Source organism: Sordaria macrospora, chromosome 1, assembly GCF_033870435.1.
Source record: "Sordaria macrospora chromosome 1, complete sequence".
NCBI classification, from domain to species: Eukaryota; Fungi; Ascomycota; class Sordariomycetes; order Sordariales; family Sordariaceae; genus Sordaria; species Sordaria macrospora.
In genome coordinates, this window is record NC_089371.1 from 6,057,432 (window position 1) to 6,079,140 (window position 21,709).

The 21,709-nt window shown below is 51.4% G+C and overlaps 4 protein-coding genes across 4 annotated transcripts; all 4 read right to left on the bottom strand.

The window, feature by feature from the left end:
• Positions 1–97: 97 nt before the first annotated feature.
• On the bottom strand, positions 98–3,512 carry SMAC4_01416 (uncharacterized protein; the record flags this gene model as incomplete). Its single annotated transcript, XM_024655234.2, has 3 exons — positions 98–1,184; positions 1,244–2,794; positions 2,849–3,512. The coding sequence occupies 3 exons, from the start codon at positions 3,510–3,512 to the stop codon at positions 535–537; spliced, it is 2,865 nt and encodes a 954-aa protein (XP_024511141.1). The 3' UTR covers positions 98–534.
• Positions 3,513–5,656: 2,144 nt separating this feature from the next.
• On the bottom strand, positions 5,657–8,262 carry SMAC4_01415 (uncharacterized protein). Its single transcript, XM_003352533.2, has 3 exons — positions 7,475–8,262; positions 7,225–7,367; positions 5,657–7,149 (listed from the first exon to the last, which is right to left on the bottom strand). Exons 1-3 carry the CDS (start codon positions 7,913–7,915, stop codon positions 6,852–6,854), a joined length of 882 nt encoding a protein of 293 aa, XP_003352581.2. The 5' UTR covers positions 7,916–8,262; the 3' UTR covers positions 5,657–6,851.
• A 747-nt stretch (positions 8,263–9,009) lies between these two features.
• On the bottom strand, positions 9,010–10,757 carry SMAC4_01414 (uncharacterized protein; the record flags this gene model as incomplete). The annotated part of the gene is made up of 3 exons (XM_003352532.1): positions 9,010–9,185; positions 9,267–10,518; positions 10,629–10,757. The coding sequence occupies 3 exons, from the start codon at positions 10,755–10,757 to the stop codon at positions 9,010–9,012; spliced, it is 1,557 nt and encodes a 518-aa protein (XP_003352580.1).
• Positions 10,758–17,233: 6,476 nt separating this feature from the next.
• SMAC4_01413 (uncharacterized protein) lies at positions 17,234–20,049 on the bottom strand. The gene has a single exon (XM_066089588.1). It carries the CDS (start codon positions 18,937–18,939, stop codon positions 17,680–17,682), a length of 1,260 nt encoding a protein of 419 aa, XP_065945783.1. The 5' UTR covers positions 18,940–20,049; the 3' UTR covers positions 17,234–17,679.
• Positions 20,050–21,709: the final 1,660 nt, after the last annotated feature.

Consider the following 21,709-nt stretch of genomic DNA (forward strand, 5'->3'; position numbering starts at 1 on the left):
GAAAGAATGATGGTTTCTATCCCGAGGTGATATTAAGTCCACATTCAAGCATTTGGGGAAATAGAGGCAGTCCTTTCAACGACCTTTGGCCTTTATTGTTTGTCTGATCCAAAGTTCTCCAGCTTCTATTATTCTTCTAACCACCAACATTGTGGCGTGACCCATATGACGCTGTGTAGCTACTTGTATTTTGCGCTTTATACCGTCTACCTCTGATCTTTCCAATCGGTCTAGCCAGACAAATGGAAAGAGAATGCCTGTATGCAAAAAGACCCAGTAACGCCATCATTCATGATCATTCCCAACGAAAGAAGAAAAAATGAAAATAACAACCATGAAAATGCTACTGAGAAACCCAAGTTATGCATATCCAAAAAAACGCTCTCGACACCACCGGCCCCTTTTTCATAAACATAAACCCCGAGTCATTTTTCATCAATGACCATCGCTTTGGGGGCTTTCTTTCTTTCTCTCAGTGGGGCATCTCTATCCAGCTTTATGTGCTTGTTGTATGTAATGTTAAAAGTGTAAATTTTAGAAACTGAAGAGACCGCTTCTCCTCTTGCCAAACGGATAAACAATGAGCGCGCTCAGCGAAAGTCCAACCGAGATGCTGATAGCAACCTGGATGACGCTGAACAAGACGTTGAATGCCGTGCTGTTCAGATCTGCCGTTTGCGCTTGCGTGGCTGGAGTGAAAGTCTGTCCGTCGGCAGAGAGAGTCTCGTTGCGGGTGATTTGGTCGGCACTCTGAACGCCACTGAGGAGCGAGCCGCTGACAGCCAGGCCTGAGGGGACCTGCACGAAGATGGCGGGCAGCATAGCGGCGGCTGCAAGCCCGTATCCGATGCGGCGGGTGTGCTTGTGAGGGGTTGCGGAGGGCTTTTCTGTCGGTAGGCCCATTTCTGGGTCTGTGTCTTTGCGGAACGAGCTGTTGGATCCTCCTTCGGTGGAGTATAAACGCCTGTGGTTCTTTCCCTTGAGACGAGCGATGCGCGGCTGAAAGATCCCTTCCCAGATATCGAGTATCGTGTTTAGCACTACGCGTCCCACCCGCGAGTAGAGGTTCGCCAGGACTCCGATGCAGAGGGCACCTAATGAGTTCGAAAGGGTCGTGTTTCCTGAGAAGTATCTCGATGAGAAGTTGTTCACGCAGTAGCCTGCCAGTGAGATGACAACCATGACTGTAGAGATCGTTAGCAACGTTATCGTGGATACTAGGGGGGAAGAAAATGATGCGTACCTGGAAGCTGCTTGAACTTGGCCTGGTTGATGGCGCATAGACACAAGGTAAAAGGCAATACAAATAGGATGTAATAGTTTTGGTCTGGCCGTTTACTGTACCACTCAGGACCAATACTACAATGCACGGCACTAACGGCTTTGTCGTCCATATATCCGTAGATAACGGACCCGATAGTAATTCCGTAACCAAGGAACAGCGAGTAAATCAGTGCGTAAACCATGCGGACCGAACCGGATATCATGGAGTGACTTTGTAGCTCCAGACTTGCACAAAGTACCATGTAACCCGGAAGGATCAGAGCAATTGACGACTGTGCAAGTGAGGAGAAGCAAAACAGCTGTCCATTGTGGATCGATCCGAAAACACGCGCAAAGAAGGAGGTGACGAGAGCGGCCGTGATTTCGAAGACGTTTGCGTACAGTTCGTTCGCAGGCGCAATATAAAGTTGCAAGATACCAACCATGCACCCGAGGATGAAAGCGATGGGCATATCGATGTACCGACCCTCGAAACCAAAAGGGGCGACTGTCGCGGAGGCCACGCCAAAGAGCACCACACGCAACCAAGTAGGATACTTGTTCTTCCGATTCGTGATATCGTTCAATCGGGATGTAGCCTCGTCAACGCTGATGAGATCATGAACGACCTCCTTGTAAACCTCGTGAACGTCGCGTAGTTTTCCGAGGTCGACGCCGGCATTGCTGCGAACAATTTTCATCTCGGTGGTGTGGGTGTTGCTGTCGTCGAATGAGATGATCATGGTTCCCGGCAGGTACATGAACTGGCCTTCAATGCCAAGGACGCGGGCGGACGATCTCATGTAAGCCTCCAACCGATGTGTGGGCGCACCATACATCATCAACGCATTGCACAGCTTCAATAGGTACCGGTGGCGGCTGATAATCTCTGCAATGTGTTTGGTGATGCGGAACTCTTCCAGTTTTTGCTTGTCGGCTCGGAGTCTCGACCTCGACCGTCTCTTGGTCTTATCCTTTTCCTCCCTGACCTTTTGCGTGGCTTCAGACACCTCTTTTGCAGCACCGGGTACAGCAAACATGAAGGATGATTCCATAAGCCTTGATGTAGACGCTGACCGAAACCCGCGGTGTCTCCCCCGGTCCTTTTCCAACTTGGGAGTACTGGGCCTGGAGGTAGGAGGACTCGACGCTGGCGTTCTGTTCGGTGTTTGAGTCGGGGTGGTCATGGTACTGGAGCCACCAGGCGTTGCTGCTCCCGTATTCTCGTCTGCGTTGTATAACTTGAGCAAGTTCCCCAGAATACCACCCCTATACTTTTCTGGGCGAGGTACATAGTCCAGGTCGTGAGGGACTGGCGTGGTAGCTCCGGATGCGTGCGTGCTGACGGCGGTTTGTGGGCGGTTGAGAGCGTTGAAGGCGCTAATGCGGCGTGTATGGTTCCGAACGAGGTCATTGGCAACTTGCTGTGATTTTCTGCGAGCCCGGAGGCTGTGAAAGTCGTCTTGTTCCTGGGCCTCGAAGTCGCGACTGACAGAAGTACCGATTGCCGGCACGTTCCCGTTCAGAGTAGCTTCGTCTCCGGAGTCAGTATCATTGCCGGCGAACGAGCTTCTTCGGGACGCACCAGCTGATGAAGTACCGACGGCGTGGGCAAGCTTGTCGGCGCGGTTGCGTGCCTCCACCTCGGATCGATGGGGAGGCTTGAGCATATCGGGCTGGGGATTGGGAACAGTAGTGTTTTTCCGAAGAACAGGACGAGGCCGGACGGGATGGGCGGAACTGCCCTGAATGTGAAGCTCGGGCCTCAGAATCTCGGCTAGGGCAGCAGTGATCTCATCCTTATTAAAAGAGTCGCGCTTCGTTCCTTGAGTCGCGAAGGAGTGGGTTGGAGGGGTCGTGGCAAAGTCATATTCGTTGATGGGCGAAGAGAAGTAATCCTCCGCAGCATACTCCTGTCCATCTGGAGTGACGACTACCTGGGGGGCTGGAGGGCCGCCGGCCTGGGCTGGTGGTCTATCGCTGAGGAAGCCAACTCTCTTCTTCTCTTTTCCCTTTGGAAGTTGGAGGTGAGGGATAGGGATCTGTGGTGTGAGTAGCGGTTGTTCCAGTTGAGGGGTCAGATTTGCGCTGACGTTGGCGCTGGCATTCTGACTGCTGCTATCGCTTCCCTCCCCGTTTCTACTCCCAGATTCTACCCCATTTCCGCCCTGGAGAGTAGTCTCACTATCACTTCCACTCCGGCTGTTGCTGGGCCCGCCGATTTCGTCCTGATCCCGGGGAGAAACCATGGCTACGGCAACGCCCTCTCACGGGTGAGAGGGCTAGTATTTTGCCTTTTCCACAAGTGTCTCAAGGTTGCTGATGTAAGAGATGGTTGAGGAATCCGGAGCTCTGGTGCTAATGACGACGAGGCTCCAGTGCTGGGTTCGGATCGTCGATGGAGAGACTCAGAAACGTGGAACTGAGGAAGAAGGAGAAATAAGGTGAATGATAATCTCGGGAGGAGTAGAGGTGCCCGTACTGCCCGTGATGTGTCCTGAGAGTTAGCTTGAGTCGTGGGGGTCGGCCATCAACAGACGTTGATCAACAACAGGGATGGAGATAAAGGAGTTGAGGAGGCAAGGTTCTGGCCTTGGACAAAGAGGGAAAAGATATGTAGAGGTGGTGATATGTACACTAGCACCGAGATTGAGCGAGTAAAAAAAGAAGAGAATAGAGATTGGACAACAGGAGACAAGAGTGGACTGTCCCTATGTATGATGGAGTAGATATGACACATCCTGGCCAAGAACTTGAACCATGAGTGAAGGAAAAAAATTAACATAAGATGCCCAGCTCGCCCACTTCCGCTCTCTAGGTACTCTACTGTGCTGAGGCTGGAAGCATGGAGTTGTCATCCCACATTTGCTGCAGAGAAGTACCTGTACTTGCTCTTGCGCATTGGTCCCTTTTCTGAGATTGGTGTCCCTGTCATCACCATTGGAAGATCTAGTGACTTTGGTGAAGTTGCGTAGACGGCGAGGAAGAATTGGCAGCAGGGCAGCTAGGGCCAGGTACCGTGTACGAATTGTTGGTGTTAGCGTCGATGGTGGTGTTAGTGTTGAAGGCCCCGACCCCCCCGGGCGGCGGGTTAGTGGAGATCGAAGCGACGATCGGTTAACCCAAACAGGGCATCCGCAAGGGCGATTCCACCAAGGGCCCACCTAGAAGATTCAAACATGTCAACCATATCCTGTTAAATTCTGTGTTGCCCTGTGTTGGCCCTGTCTCGCTTGTCTTGTTGGACTTGTCCTTTGCTGTCTTTTGGCAAAAAAGGGTCTTGGGTCGCAGTCCCCCTCTTCTCCCAAGAGTCTCGAAACATCCAATGACGGTATAATCGACTCGTGTGAGGCTTTGTTTCGTTGAACAGTTCCGGCCAGGGAAACCAGGGCAGAGTGTTGCGACTTTTGAGGTTGTGATATCATATCAACTCGTATTCCCCGATCTCTCCCGTGCGCCAAGTGCGACTGCAGATAGCGCCGAGAGCGCGTACTTTGTTTAGCATCTTGGGTGATCTTAGGTAGTCTGAGGTAAGGCCTGGTGAGGTGCTTTGTGGCGGCTAGAACAGTCGACGCATATTGCCAAGCTTGAGTTGGATCGGAGCCGTCGGTGTCGTGTCCAGTTGCCCCTGGGAGTCCGTCATGGAGTATGGGAATCACAGATTAGAACTGGCCGGTAGCAACGCCGTAGAATTTTTGATGTGATGGCTGACAGCCGGTGGAAGCAAAGCAGTCTCCAGCTGTGTGTAGAGATGTCAAAATCGCTTGAGGTTCCATTGTGCATGCTGGTTGCAGGTGGTTGCAAGCGGCACGGGCACTCGTCGAGTGCCAACCTAGGTAAACATGCCGCCATTGTCAGTTTTTTTTTTCCTGCCAAAAAGGGACTCGAAGGTTAGTGGAAGTTACCGCATTTCCGCCACTTCAGTGGGACTCTGGAGTTTCGCAACTTCCGCTTCCAGGTTTGGCTCCCAGGGTTTTTGGTTGTTCTGGCAGTCGCAACAGTGAACAGCGGCACCGACACACGTCATTGAATCCTGTTCCTTGCCTAAGGCCTGTGTTGTCTCCACCAAAAAATCCACCGCCTTTGTCCGAAGTGGCTCCGCAAGTTGTGCCACGGCGGGGGTCAGAAACTGAAATAGCGAAAAGGGGAACTCGTTTAACAGCTCCTGCGCTCGGCTTCACCTAATTTTGTTAGCGACTCCCTGTAAAGCCTCCGGCCACCAAGTTGCGACAAGATATTGTCGACCATCACCCATCAGGAGATTCTGGCTGAGTTTCGAAGAGAGATACCGATAAGCATGATAACCAGAAATTGCAACGACCGGAGTATTTATGTTTACTATATCGGTAAACACCACTGAACCTTGATCATTTCAAAGGCCCTTGGTTTTAAGGGACGACTCCCAATTGCTTTTTGTGCGACTGAGAGAGCAGTGATGGTTTCCGGTTTCGATCGATCGATGTCGCCTTTGCTGGCGGAGGTCTACCCTGGAGATCCACGAGTCATGAGGATCGATATTGTTGACAGCCAGGATTCACAGCGGAAGAGAAACCCCCAAAGAAAGCCATCTCAGGAGTGTATGGCAATCGCGTTTTTCTTTGGCGAGACCAGCTTGGGCATTGCGAGTGGCAGCCCGAAATGGAGTCAAATTTCACCACTGTGGGGGAGAAGGGCAAAAAAAGAAGAAAAGCCTGGCACTTGGTGAAAAACTCGAACTAGCCGCTCGTCTAAAAATGGCCGCCTTCGTCTCGGGGGTTGCGCCATTGCGGTCCGACTTGGGGAAGCCGTGATGAGGTTCTTCACAAAGTCGAGAGCGGAATGCGGCTCTTCACCGGTAGAATAGTGATCTGGTACCTGCCGTACTGTGGCCCTTCTCGCCATTGATTCGATCGTACCTGCAGACATCAAACCGCCATCGCGGCAGGTGCGGCGGGTGTGGGAGGAACATGAATTCTGGAAAGAACCTCGACGGCTGGATGGACAAGACCCCTTTTTTCAGGAATAGCCCTGTTTCTTGGCAAGGATTCTGCTAAACATTGGTCGCCCGGGCCGCTGCGGAAACAGTGGGTTCCTGCCCTGAGATGCCGCTGAGGGGTGCTGGAGCGGACAGCAACCCTGGACTGATCCAGTCCCATTTCGTTCGGACGCATTGACCAACCTCTTGCCATCAGCGCTTCTTCGACCGATTCGACTCAGGACCAAACACCACCAAAGCGACCATGAAACCACAGCACGGACATGATAACTCATTCAATTGCTCATCCAGCACCTCTCCACTCTAACATTCCAAACCATTCTCGTATCCAGCCAGTTTCAAGAAAGCTTGTTTCGCATTCCCCCCCGCAAGTCCCGCTCACCACGAGGCGGTGCCTGAAAGTCTGGTACGCGTCAACTCTCGCGGCATCCGTCTGAGTGGCTGGAGCTCCAGTCAGCCATCTGAGCGATCGTTTCCAAGTGCCAAAGCTCCAGTCTTTTTTCGGATGAAGTTGGACAGTTCGATCTACCTAGATTGCTACTCGCACGGCCAGTCTACTGCGAACCACCCCAACTCATCTTGCCGCGACATCCCTTTCCGTCTACCTGCACTTCTATATCACCGAGCGGATAACGAGATTCGAGTTGTCGTACTTCTGAGAGGTACACTTGAGCTGGCCTGTGCTGTTCTGGATGTTCCAGAAGACCCCTCCGTCCACGCCCAGCTTGGTGCCTGCGACCGTGGTTGCTGCCGTGTACTCGAACCAGACATTGTTGAAGCCGGCCATGTTGATGCCTCCAGCCCCGTCGTAATAGTCCTCGACGATCCACGCGGCATTCTTACGACACAGAGCCACTCCATCGAAAACGTTGAAGGACATCGTGTATCCTCGTTGGGTGTTGATTATTTTGCTGCCCCAAGTCAAATGTGGATTGTCAGCGTGGCTCAAGTCAAAATGTCATGGCTTTCAACTAGGCACTACATACATCGAAGCAAAAGTGGACGACGTGATGGTGATATTGACCGCAAGCCAATCACCTGGGACAGTGGGAAAGCTCGTGATGGAATACGCAGCCGACGGCCACCACTGCCACCAGGCCTCCGTGATCTGTTGGCCATTCGAATTGATCTGGAAGGTCAGAAAGTTAGTCAGACGAAGACCAACACCTGAAGCAAGCTTGAACATTACGATGGAATCGACAAAACCAGAAGCAGTGCTTCTTGTTATCCACGTACCAGCGTCGTCACACCAACCTGTAGCAGCGCCCTGTTACAGGAATCCCCGTCAACGCCGACCCACGCAGCCGCATTCTGCGGGGCCTTCAAGCCCGGGCGCAGTTTCAGATTCGGCACGGTGAAGACACCATATACGCTGGAGAGCTCTTCAGGCGAAACGAGCTGCTTTGACGCACCATACCAGCTCGGGCCATAAGCCGTGATGTCCCTCTTGCCCAGCCCCCCTGTTTCCGTTTCTGTTTCTGTTCCTGTCTGGCCAGAACCGCCGTGAACGTTTGGATGTCGTGGTGGTCTGGGCGCGGTACGAACGAACTTGAGCTCGGAGCTGGGAATCTCGCTGTCGCCTTGTCTTGCTGTTGCGACAGAAGTCAGCTCGGCAATGGCTGAGCCGGCCACTGCTGAGAGAAGGAATAAGGTACGAAGAAGGGAGGAGGGTGGCATCTTGGCTTGACCGAGTGATTGAGGCCGGGGCCAGAGAAGATGCACAGAGCTCAGTAAGCTTTGGAAAAAGGCGAAGAGATCGTGAAACGACCAAACACAGGAAAATCAAGGGTTGTCCTGGGCTCCAGATCTTGGTAGTTTGAAGCCACGGTAAGGTGGGTAGCGGACGGTATCTACATTTTGTAAACCACCACAATGTGGTGTCATGGCCATACCCCCTTCCTCCAGTCCTCTCTAACCACATTGGTATCATCACATCTGTCATATCTCTCCATCTGCATCCTATTCATTCATCACACATATGCTAACAGCTAGCTAAGTAGCTCGCTGAGCTGAGCACACAGTTTTTTGTGCAGACACATATTCACAATCCACGGTTCTGTCCTCATCAGAACCAGGTTCTTCGAGTATTTGGATACTAAATGAAAGCTTGCGTTCTGTTGAGAAACAGTAATACCCCAGCTAACAAATCCCGAAAACACTCGAGATTGAGACCGTTACCGCATTAGGGTTGCAATATGGGGTTGCTTAGCGAGCAGCCACCAGTTCTCAAAATAGCCTCTTCACCCGTCAGAGTAGGACGGTAGGGCCCGTTAACCCGGTCATCTTTGGCATTTGATATAGTGGTGCCCGTGGATGGGTACTACTAGGGATTTCATCAATTCAGCTGGTGCTTACTGTGTCATATTCCATTGCAGCAAAGTTGGTTACTAGCTCGAGTCAGTTGGGGCTATAGAAGACAGTCACCTTGCCTACTATGGCATGGGAGTCTCCGAGCTGATGGTTCTGATTGGATGGCCGGAACTTTGGGCGCTGGTTTGACAACTATGTAACCATAGTCCGTGATGGAGAGACATACTTTACGGTGTAAGGATGGAACCTTTTTTGAACTTCGAACCACTTCCATCTCTTTTCACTTTGTCATGAAGATGCATATGCACTAACACCAAAGTTGAACCAACCACATCAAATATCCCCAGATAACTAATCCAACAACACCTGTTTTTGCTTCTAACCAACCGCCAGCCTTTCATTTTATCATACATCATTCCTCCCATGTCCCAATAGACATCCCCTCTTGTCAAGTGACAGGTCTAAGGCTCAATGAGGCACCTCTTGCCCTTGGGGGACAGCAAAAACCAGATGAGGGGCTCCATGTCGGCGTCGCACATGCCATCACGGGTCGAAACCATAGCATTGGGGTAGGTTCGGAAGAAAAGGGCAGTCAGGAGACGAAGTTCCATACGGGCAAGGTGAAGGCCAACGCAGACTATCACACATACACTAGGTTAGTTCGATGCATCTCAAGAGCAAACAAATATGATATCAATGGGTCTGTGTTTTAACTCACCTCTAGCACCACCACCAAAAGCAAAGAAGGCATCTTTCATTTGCTTGGTCGCGTTTCCTTCCTCCCATCTTTCCGGGATGAACTGCTCCGGGTCCTTGAAAATCTTGTCGTCACGATGCAAGCTATACGCCTGCGTGCACACGGTCGTGCTTCCTGGGAGATGATAGCCGGAAAGGGTCGCGCCCTCAGCGGGCACAGAGCGAGGCAAAGCCGATGGCGCCGCGCTCCACAGGCGAAGAGTCTCCTCGATAACGCAGTTGAGGTATGGCAGGTCGCGCAAGTGCTCATCAGTGATCTCATGGTCATCGCGGGGCAGCTTGGTGCGCAGCTCCTCGGTCAAGCGGGCGTGGATCTTGCGGTTTTTGCAAACGGACCAGAATAGGTATGTGAGCGAGTGGGCGGTGGTGTCAGAGCCGGCGATGATATAGGAGCGCGCGTTGTCGACGATTTCGTCAAATGTCAGGTTGTCTTCCTCGCCAGCCTTGATGACCTTGGTGAAGAGCATGGGCTTGACCTGGTACGGGTCGGCCTCGACGAGCTTGTGGTAGCGCTGCAGGGACTGTTCGGCATAGGTGCGCAGGTTGTTGCCAACCGTCACGGCGTTGTTGATGCCCTCGATGGGCGTGGGGATACGGTGCTTTTGGATAAAGCCGACAATCTTGGGGAAGGTGGTGCGGAAGGCGTCAGCAGTGGCGATGGACGACAGATCCTTGATGTACTGCGTCACTTCGCCGTGCTCCAAACACCTGAAGGACTCGCCAAAGGCAAGCTCGCCAATGATATCGGTGGCCATGAACATGGTCCACTTGTACACATCCACGAAGCCCTTGGCCTTGATATCTTCGTCGATCCTCTGCATGGCCAGGTCGGCACGCTCACGGATGACGGGCTCCACAGTCTTGAGTGAGGTCTCGGATAAGGGGCCCGAGAGCAGGCGGCGGTAGCGGCGGTGGGCGTCGACATTTTGCGTGGTGAAGATGTTGTCGCCGCTGATGCCGACAAGACCTTGGTACCACGGCGACTTGATAAACTTCTCCTTGGTCGTGTAGATGATCTGCTTGGCGGCCACGTCGCAGATGTCTACTTCGTCCGGGGTAATGCGCACGACGGGGCCATACTTCTTGTGAAGCTCGTGGACGTAGAAGGAGCGCTGGCCGACAGCCCACTTGTACGTGAGAACCCAGTCGGTAAAGCGGGTGTACCAGGGACCGGGAATATGACCCAACGGACACGTGAGTCCCTGGTAGATGGACTGGAAAGACGGATGGTCTGGTTAGTAAGCGCAAGACCGTACGTCGTGGTGGACCGGTGCAGGTAGGCGGAAGAGGCTGTGTAGAAACTGATGGTGGATTCTCGACTTACAGGCACGAGGAGAATGGCGATCACTGTAAGGCTGAAGAGGAGGATGTTGGATGCGAGTGATCCCAGTGGAGGGAGGCTGATCTCCCGGAAGGGAATCACAGCTGTGAAGTCTTTGGTGATGGTGTCCATGGCTTCAACCCGACTACAAAAGAGAAGTGTGAAGTTGGCTTGAAGCTTCAAAGTTGTGACTCTTTGCTGCTCAGAAGAGCTCTTTTATAGCCAAACATCCCCCCTCTAACAAAGATAGCAGTTCGTGAAAAGACTCGATCGATCATCCATCGGAGCTCATTCCTGGAAGAGGGATGGCTGGCTCTTTTCGATTCTGTGGGGGCATGGTCACCTAGGCAGGCTCTTGGGATGGTCGAGGGAAGCCGATGCGTTGCAACGGCGGGTAAACACCATCCGTCTTGTTGACTGTGGATGCCAAGTGTGTTTCACTAGGAAGCTTTTCGATATCCGAAGTGGCAGTTCCCGGCACAAGACTCGATCGGTCCTATCTGAATGGTCGACTCAGCTCCGTTGTCGATCTCCTCCCGGTCCACAACTGCCGCAACAGTAGAGTGGAAGGCCGGAATTGAAAAGACCGCTCTTGACGTCATCCGCGGTCCAAATTTCGGTGTGTAGGGCCTCGGGTGGCAGGGGATGGAGAAAGTATAAACATCAAGGCTTCTCTTTGATATTCGTCGACGACTTCTCCGGCCAACCCTTTTTTTTCCCTCGGCGGCCTATCGACGACGGCCAGAAATGAAGCTGTCGGATCATAGATCTTCTGACAACTTGCGCTGCACCAGAACACAAGTCAGCAGCTGTATCGGTTTATCGGACGAAAACATAACCTTCGAATGCTCAACCTCTCCGACGAATTTTCTCCACACGGTTCGCACATGGTTCGAAACTCTGAACCTTCCAAGGACGCCCTCGATTAAAGGATCAGAGTCGATTTCTGTTCTTCAGTTGGTGGAATGCACCGTGACGCTCACCAAGGACTTCGATTGTTGGACATTAACCTCGAGTGGATCCCCTCCTTCCGATTTGGGTCGATTGTCGTCAAAGCTTCTTGGCTGTTGGACTCTGTGAGACATCTCAAAGCCTCGACGTCTAAGAGAACGAAGAACACAGACCAGTTTCTGGGTCTGCTGTCAAATTTTTCACCGACTAGCTTGATGACCTTGCATATTCCGGTTGTTGCAAATCAAGTTTATTGGAAAGAATGGATGAACACTCATTGGATCGTTTGGATTACCGAGATCCCGCTTGCGGCCGCGGATGAATTTGGTTCTGGCTAGGGCTCAGATTGAGCGGACCGGGCCGACACCGACTTCCACTCCAACTAGGCCTTTCCATTATATCGGCAACTGCTCCTTCCCGTCCCATTCACCGACTTGAGGACGGAAAGAGAACGTCCGCTTTCTTGCCAAAGCTGTCGTCAGACAGTGACAACCAACTGGTCGGACAAAGCAAGAGCAAACTCTATTGATTGACGGATACTGACTGACAGTCCCAAGAACATTACTCCTATTGCGGAAGGTGCGCAGTACTCTCCAGGTCATGAAACAATTTGACCAAACTCTGCGTAAGTTGGCGGTCAATCCGGACGATGCTACGTTGGCAACAGCCGGCCACCGGCCTGCATGGCATTTTCCGGCGATTGCTTCACATGCTTCCTTCCATCTTTCCGAGATCGAACGGGATCGTAGCGAATGGTTTAGTCAGCGGGAATATACCCTGGTGCATCGACGATGGTGGGATTCGCACTTTCCCATTCAGTGTGAGCTTTTGTCTGCACCTTTTCTACCCGGAGTGAAAGGAACCCCTGCCAAACATTAGTATGCACCAAACAGACCGAAAACCATCACTCAACACCAAGTTTAACATCAAGCTCAAGACGAAGGGGTCTCGAATCAATCCGTCATAGTGATGGACGGACTTCAACGTCTGTCTGTTGGCACTACGTTCTATCAACAACTTTGAGCACAATAAGCGCGACCGAAAGACATGTGCAAAACAAACCGTCCCGTAAAAGCTGTGAAAATGATGCCTGCAGAATGCCATCGCGCTATCGTGTAGCGCTGCTGCAACAAAATCTGCAGAATGCCGATCTCCGGCCCCGTTTGCTGACCGGAAGTCGTTGTTCTTATCGCCGTAAGCATTCGGTTCCTAAAACTCTATGGAAGCTAAAAGCGCCGGGGCCTAGGGAGTGTGACTCCACAATTCGGCTCGGCCGGGTGGCTCCCGGGACCGTACATACTCCGGGATTGTTCTCCATTCACCTCTCTTCAGTTCGTACATTCTTCTTGTTCTTTCCGTTTCTCTTTCATTATGGTTTCTTTCCCTGTGTTCTCAATTCAGCCCGTCACACATGAGAAGCAAAACGCCGACCATAGGTACTGACCACACCGTCGTTGTCGCGTCCTCATATTGCCGCCCTCAGCATCATCTCTCATCAAATTCTCGAGACCACCGATCCCGACATGCTCCATAGTCTCCTTCCTTTAACCAGCTTCCCTGTGAATCCATCATCATACACAGCATATCTCTGAGAAATTCTCGGGGCGGCCGATGGTGTGCACACCTTCGCATCCTGCTACACCAAATCCCGAAAACTCCAAAGTCGTTATAGCCTCGCTTATGATTGCCTTGATGCACCTTTAAGTTCGAGTGTTAGCTTAAACCGCCATGTCCGATCGTTGATCTGCTGTCGAGAAAGCCCGCCAGGGTAAACCTGGTGAGAAATCGGGTAGTGCATCACTCGACATGCGATGCAGTTCGGGTTGCTTATGCTTTGTGACATATCAGTTTCGACCCAGTCGTTGCGATAGCACCGGATGTCTTGGACCGACAAGAACAATTTCCATTTTCATGTTCACCAGGGCGTCATAATTTTCGGCACACTCTTGCAATGCCGACAAGTTGAGAGCGGGCATGCCTAGCTTTGGAACTGAAAAGATCCTGAAAGTGCCCCCAACAACCATGCATCAGTTCTCCTATACTGAGACATCCAAAGGCGCACGGCGTCAGGGATGTAAACAAAACTTACACAAACACAATGAGTCTCAGGCATTCAAAGTCTTTGGCCTACAATCTCGCGTCAAAGGAGAACGAGGTGATCGATGCTTATGAACACCAGACTCTTCCCGCAGAGCACAGGTGACAGCTTCAGACCCTTCCACATTTTTTTCGAATTAATTACCAAGAAGAAGAAAGTCGACAAAACATGATATGATAGTCTGAAAGGCTTGTGTGCCTTGCCACTGCTTTTGGTACTGTAAGTGCGGCTCATTACGGCTCACTGTGGCGGAGAAACCCTAACCCTCAGCAAGACTGGTCAATACTCTTGAGAAAGTGGCCCTTTGGACATTGACACTCGTAAGTTCTCGGTCCAGAAACAGGATATCCGAGACTTCGGTGCCGAGTGAGGAGATGGGGGCTGGTTCGCCATAATCTTTGGGCATAGATACGTCAGTTCACCTGCGGTGTACCGTCCAAAGTCACGAGTGTCTCAGTTGAGACAGTTGCTACTGCCCGCTCAACCGGCCCACCTGTCCAACGTGAAGAGAAGTGGAAGGTACTACGGAAGGAAAAACGCGGTATACTTTCCTCGAGTCTTGAGGTACATCTGGGTACCTCACGCCATTTTTCCATGTTCGAGAAGGGTCTGCAATGTTCGATGACTGAGACAATATGGGAATAACATGGAATGACATGTTCAGTTGGAGTTGGGAGACAAGGCGTTCTGCTGGCATCAGTCGTCATTGTCACTTGTTTCTCACTCTTGCCTTGCCCACATGAGTTATTCGCACTTCCCATGGATGATCAGTGCACTTCTGCCGTGCTCGACACCTGGTAAGCATGTCTCACTTTCTTCCCTGTGAAGCTGCACTCGGAGATGCTCTCTTTCTTGACAACCGAACCGACTGAAGCCAGGATCCGGACGACCAGGCATCCAATACATGGCACCACTATCGTTGAACCCCGAAAGTTATGGACCCTTCACTCCATCCTCACCAGGTTCGCATCCTGGCCAGTTTTCCTCAACACGTGTCAGCTTTTACGTTCTTCCTTCTCTAGTTTCAAGTTCGCCTTGCAAGTTTTCCCACCTTGTCAAGACTTCAATGTCGGTATCCGTCCCGCTGCCCTTCGCCGCCATGCCCAACTGCCGACTTCCGTTCTCGGACATCCATCCCTGCTATCCATTCAATACTGGCAAGCTACAAGCTATAAGAGCTCAAGCTACCATTGTACAACCCTGCAATATTAGATTCTTGTGAGAGAAGCTTTGATGAATGTGCTACAGCATTCTGGGATCATTCATGGTAGTGAACAGGTAGCTCTTCTGCCATTTTCTCGGCTCGAACCGAGGATTTGCCTTGGAGGAGAAGGTGAGATGTCGTCAATCTGCCGTTCACATGATGCCATCAGCTAACGCTCAGTATATGTAATTGCTTGATAGCTTCCCGCCGACAAATTGCTTTGCAGTTGGGTTACGAGTCGCAGAAAATTGTCATTGCGGCAGAACTGATGCCCAGCGGCGATAATAGCTGTCTATGACTTCGGTAGGACAATTGGGTAAGAATTTTGGCCCACAACAGTGAAGCAACCGGTCAAATCCAGCCTTACACAGAGAACAGAAAGGCGCGTGTTAATTATGATGTCTACAGCCCCCTGGGTAAGGAGTCCTCAGCCATCAACCGCTTTCACAAGGTGAACAAACATTTTCTTGGGATATCCTGACTTCAAGCTGTCTTTACCCTCTTCGCACATCCTTATCTGAACATCTTGCGGCCTCAAATCACGAGGCGGAACTGCCAGATCCCTCACCGAAACCTGCCCAACGCCAACACACTTGTACAACCCAACCTCAAGCCTCGCTTCACCGAGCCTCGCTTAGGTAGAGTCTGATACTCAACTTCATGTTTGTCTCAGTCTCAACCCGGATAAGCACCACTGGAGCAGCTAGGGACAACCCAGAACTTTCAACAGTTCTCGCAAGGCTGCCACGTTTGTTGGGAGACTGTTCAAGTTTGATCCCAGCATTACCGGTTTGTCTCAGCTATAAGGCGTCCGTCTGTGTGTCTTACTACTGCCATTGCCTTCAGATATGCCCGACCGACTGCAGCAACCCCACAGGGAGATCTCGGGACCGTGCCGTGTCTGTTCCATGACTCAGAGGTGCGTGCGTCTGTGAACTCCGATTGCGCTGCCGGAGCCTCCAGAGATTTCATATTGCCCCGAACGGCTTCAATGTTGATTATACGGTTAGTTGCCTTACAGCCTATTCTCCGATCCAGACTTCACTGTGACTAACTAGCGCAAGGCCAACCAATTTATTGAACCAGAGACCTACCGTACCAGCTCAGATAGCATGCAGGGTAAGCAGACGAACAAACCGCTGACCACAGAACAGGCAACATCCGAACAAAAACCTGAAGAGTCGGTCGGATCTTGTTCGCCGAACGCACCACATACCTACCTACAATACTTGATACGTCTACCTATACACCGACTGCATGTCTCGAAGGCAAGTGGGCAATGAGTAACTACTTATCCAGTCTGATGCAGAGAAAAGTGTTTGCTCTTTCTGTGCGCACACCCAACCAATGATCCTCCGCGATATCGATCACAAGCCCCCCCTTTTCTGCGACCTCTCACCAGCAGGCTCAGCAGCAAGATAGATAGATAGATTAGAATTAGGGCTTTTTGACCCTTCCGATACCCTCCCGTCAAAATTCTCCGATGAATGCCCCGGCTAACGTCGAGACGACACCTAACTTACCTTACCTACTCACCTCCAATACTCGCACACCCACACGTTCGGTGATCGGTAAGGTATTGTTTGCCTGCTTGTGCATTGAACAAAGCCCTCTAGTTCTGCGAGCAACTTCACCAAATATCTTAGGTAAATAAGTAGGTAAATTGGATCGAGGCTCATCTGATTTGAGTCATTTGACAATTGCATGAATGCCTCCAATCTCGTACCAAGGATACGGGTAGGTAAATAGTCTATCAATCTTGCCGTATTATATAGGAAATATCTCCGATACTCGCACCCAAACGTTCGGATGATCGGTGTTGTTTGCCTGTTGTGACTAGTTGGTGACGGCTGTGTCCAGTTACGCTACTCTAAGGCTGACTCGATATTGGAAACCAAACTGGCGGTCTGGGACTGGGAGTGAGTGGATCCAATCATTTTTTTTCTTGTTGTTGGGGATGCTCTTGGTATTTAGTGATGAGTTAGGTGGGTAGGTAAGTAGTTGGTGAAATGGTAACATTGTGCGGATTGATCACATGTGTAAGTTGCCTTCTTTTTTTCCTGGGGAGGGGGGACTTTGGGTCGTGAGACGGGTGAGACGGGTGCGACGGAGGGGGACATGGAGGGCGTGAGGCTCTGCGATGGGTTGAAGACCTCCCTCCATTTCAAGCGAAAGGGGAGAAGGATGAAGTAAACGGGAAGGGAGGGAGGAAATGACAAGGATGAATTAGTTCATACTTTGAGGTAGGCAATAAACACTAGAGGTAAGAAAGTGCGCGGATGAAGGACAAAGTTTCTTGTGTAGGTCACAAGGCACTTGTCGAGTTAATCAGATATTAGTCACATTATGTTAATGGTCCATCTTCCTTCAAGGATTCTTAAATTCATTTGTTGATGACACAGAATGATGGTGAGATTAAGTAACATATGATGCCGATTAATAGAATATAAAATGAAAGAAGATAAAGATCAAGTCAAACTCGGACTTGCTGTGCCTGCCGTCCAGTATCTCACCCATAGCAATGCCATTTGATCCAAAACCGCCGTCAATCGTAAGATCGTGAAGAATGCCACCACTAAATGCTTCCCAAAACCCCAAGTTTTCCCCAAAGCGGTATCCCAACCGTGTGTGTGTGTCTGTGCTGTGGTGATGTTTTCGATCTACCAATCTGGGCGGCAGCCATATGATGCAAAAATGAAGTAAGAATGAGGTAAAGGAAACAACGCTGAAAGTCAGAAAAAAGGAAGAAACTCCAAAAGAGCAACTGAAGAAAAGAAAGAGCAACACCTCGGGAGAAGACACTAAAGCCTCGAAGAATCTCCGAACTTAGTCACTTCTGGCATAAAAAAACCCCAATATTTCTCCATTGCCACGTTTCTCTCACCCTTCTCTCTCCAGATTAAGCCATGCTTATCAAGCACTGTAATCGGCGGCTCCGCTGTGACGAGACCCAAGTCGGCCTTCTTGGAGTCTGAGACGATAGGCATCGCATCATCGAACAGCTGCCTTAGCCTCCTCCTGTGCTCAGAAGGAACGCCGGCACGCACCGCCTCCCTGTGCACCCAATCGCCCAGCGTCTGTACGTTGGGGCGGTCCTTGGGCCGGAGCGAGTCACCCTTCGCACAAGCGACCTGAGCAAAGCACATGGCAAGGATGATCCAAGTGATGGCTTCACCGGAAGTGGTGGAGCCAGGAGGCTGGCGGAACTCGATGGTGCCCCGAGACTTGTTGTGCACGAGGTTGAGAAAGTTCCACCGGTAGCCGGAGTGAAGGAAGTCAGACCGTTGGCCGAGGGCCCTGCCCGTGGATGAGTTGGGATCGCAGCGGACCATTTCGCCCGCAATATGTTTCCGCTCGTTGAGGGAGTCCAGATATGAGAAGCACTCAGCAATGGTCAGGTAGGCCATTTGCTTGTTGTTCCGGTTGCTCTTGGCGAAGACCGAGGTGCGCCGGTATAGAGGCATGACAGCGTCGAGGCAGGACTCAAAGTACAGGATGGACTTGGAAAGGGCGCGCATATCGGAGCGTGACCACTTTGGGTGTTCCGAGTCTAGGGGAGCAAGGTGGATGGAAGTGCTGCATTCGTGTGTGGAAGTGGTCTCGAAGTCCCGGTTGAGAACTTGCATGAAACTCTCGAAATGCTGAATCCAGGTGTCGAAGGAGGAGAAGCGGAAGAGTGGAGAGACAAACTTCATGGCGTGTTTGTACTCGGTGGGCTTGGACTGAATAGAATGGTCACTTGTAATCGTCCATTTATTGTATGAAGGTGTGTTGGTGTGTGTGTCGTTATCGTATGCGCTGTCCGAAAGAATTTGAGACTTGATGCCCCCATTGGTAAGGGAGTAGCGGATCTCATCTCCAAGAGACTCGGAGCTTCGATGGTCAGCCCGACGGCTTCGAACCTGGAGGGTCAGTTCTGCACAGAAGCGGAACTGTTTTTGCTCTGGCTGTTCGAAGTGAACCATGCTCTGACGACGGTGGTCACGGTCACGGTGATGGTGACGGCTCCTGGCCGAACCATCAGAACTGATGGATGGGGATGGGGATGTGGCATGAGGCATGGCTGCTTAGATGCGTTCAAGATATTCTGGAAGTTTTTGAGAAGAGAGCTAGAATAAGTGAAGAAGCGAGTGAATGATGACTGGAAGCTTGATGACTTGAATGACTGAAAACTGACAACACGAACACGGGGATCTGGCCAGCAATCTTATACATCTTGGAGGATGAGAGAGTGGCCGGTAGTTAGTCTCGGTCAGCCAGGGCCATCAAGGGGCCTAGGATGCGCGAAAGCGCGGTGTTCTAGCCGGGGTGTGTTACGGGTCGTCCTCGGGACGTCATGTTGTTTCTGGTCGAAAGTAGCATCGTACAAAGAGCTCAAGTTTTGCGGACGATGAGTGGTACGGTGGGTAAGCAGGTATCTACCAATTCGGTACAAGAGTACTGAGCTAGGTCTAAGGCGGTAAGGAGGACGGTAGCCGTTTCTGTATGACCATCGAGACCATGTCACCATTTCGAAGTGTCGGACATGGGTGAGAGTGGGCCGCCGGTATGGCTCACCACCCAGTTGTAGTTGGACCTTTGGTGTTTACATGCGAGTGTCATGCGTAGCAGCATCGAGCTATTCTTCCATTGCACACACCTACGCACACCGTCAGTTTAAAGTGGACAAGCATACAGATAGCCTGCAGATGCAAGACGCAGGTAGAATGAAGTGCCGTCCTGTAGACGATCACTCATCGGATGGCCCCGAAGTAAGCTGTTGCTGCCGTGCCCAATGACGTTCCAAAGAATAAGCCTGAGGCAGAGCCGGAGGTGCAATTGCCTTGTTGAGAGGAAGGATACCAATCCACGATCTACATCGGGAAACTGCTTTACGGTAGAGTGTGCCTGTGGATCGCCAAAACAAGACGAATAAATGAGGCTGCCAGTGGGGATGAAGCACGACCGAACCTCTCTCAAGCGATGGTAGTGGTCAATGGAGGCGGCCTTTGGCCCTTTGGATGGCTGCATGAGCTCCGCCACCAAAAATACATCATCCATCAGAGTGCTGTGTTGTCGACTTGGCCGTGTTACACTGGGCCTAGGGCCATCATGCTGCCGTCGTCGAGAGGTGGATTTCTCAACCTTCGGACTTCGGATGAGACCGGCCAGACCTTTGACCCCCATTGTTTTTTTCCCTTCCCACCATTAGGAGTTTCTCTTGATAGCAATGGTAGCATTTAAGCGGCTACCGGTTCCTTCCAGCCACAGCGGTCCCCAGTAGTGTCGGTCGCTGTCGTGATTGGTTCTCTCAGGTAACGACCAGGCCCGGAACAGGGCCTCAAGTCTGTTACAGAATTCAGCCAGGGACGCATGGATTGGTTGTCAACGTCCCATTTGCATGACTCCCAGAGGTCCCAGGGAACTGGTTCACAAACCCCTGGCGCTCAAACTCTCCCAAAACCCTTCTAAAAGCGCGAGCGCGGATCGGGATGTCGACATTAACGGTAATAGCGCTGCCACCTCCACGCTGTAAAGGATCCTTCCCGGATGCCTTTCGTATCAATAGGCGCGCGGATAGGACAACAAAAATACCAAGAGGGATATGGAGGGAAAGGTGAGTTGGTGTCGAAGATAGGCCACAGACCCGACACTGCGCGGCGAAAAATATCCGGCTTTAGTCAGTCTTGCTGGCTTGGGCGGGAGGCGCCGACTAGCAGCAAGGTGGTGGTGTGGCTGGCCACCGAAGCTCTTCAGGGAACGAAGATAAGTCCAAACGTCGTCCGGTGCCGATACAGGCGATATCTGTGTTCCGTTGCTAGGCGAAAGCATGTATGTAAGATGATGATGCCGTGAACTTGCTTGTGAAACCGCACATCCCATTTGGACATGAAGAATCTCCAAATCCAGGATGATGCCACCTCAAGGGTCTCTTCCTGTTCATCTATGCAATCAAGCCTTACTTATTAACCTCGTCTTGGTGTCACGCCGGGCATATATTGCGGCACTGGGGCGACCTGTCGTGTTCTCGTGTAAAGTTGTTCGCCTGCTTCAGGCTTCATGACCATGTCCTTGTCCCTTTGTTGTCATGCGTGGCAGCGTGCGTCCACACCAAAGCGATGCCCAGGTTACCAAGCCCACTTCATATATGAACTAACCTAATCCCCTTTCAGATCTCGGTGTTGAGTTATCCTCGGTTCCTTGTTCTTGATCGCCCCCGTCTGGGGCGTCTGGATGCCTGCTGGATCGACGTCGACTCAGAAGACGACTGCCGATTACACACGAGACCGAGCAGCCGAAGCTGACACTGCCCGTTTTTGCCTTTGCGCACTGTTGCGCCATTGCGCGTCGGTTGGTTTGTCTGATAGCGGGAAAGCTGTCTCATGTGTTGTGCTTCGTAGCGAGGGTCTCGGTAAAATTGTCCGAAAGTCAGATGTGAAAATCGGTCAGGTTCAGGTCTTTTTATCTCGTGATCTGCATAGCAGTGCAAATAACCTTGGAGAATGGCTTGCATTCCATTATCTTTACACTCCGAGGTTGGGTCGTAATGCTGATGCATCACTTGTTGCTGTCCTCTCGTGTCCTGAGAGACTGTAGTTGTATGCTCGTCCCTGACCAGCTACCAAGCCCTCGTTGTCCAGTTACAGTGTGCCTTTCGGTCCGAACAGGGAAGTTGGTAATAGACGAAGTCGAGTGCCTTTTCCGCGGTTGAAGATCGGTGTTTCCCAAAGTCATATGGAAATCGCATGATGTTTCCCCGGGCGAGATCCGACGAGCACAGCATAGGAGAGTTGCCAAATGGAAGTGAATACCCAACATGGGGATCTCCAATAATCTGCGTATCCTGGAGCT

What these genes read in the sequence shown, in the direction of transcription:
- SMAC4_01415 (XM_003352533.2), bottom strand. Translation starts at nt 7,915, where the DNA reads ATGCCACCCTCCTCCCTTCTTCGTACCTTATTCCTTCTCTCAGCAGTG. An exon ending in AGGTTGGTGTGACGACGCTG is followed by an intron (nt 7,368 to 7,474) that starts GTACGTGGATAA and finishes CTGACCTTCCAG; the next exon opens with ATCAATTCGAATGGCCAACA. An exon ending in TCGTCCACTTTTGCTTCGAT is followed by an intron (nt 7,150 to 7,224) that starts GTATGTAGTGCC and finishes GACTTGGGGCAG; the next exon opens with CAAAATAATCAACACCCAAC.
- SMAC4_01413 (XM_066089588.1), bottom strand. Translation starts at nt 18,939, where the DNA reads ATGCCTCATGCCACATCCCCATCCCCATCCATCAGTTCTGATGGTTCG.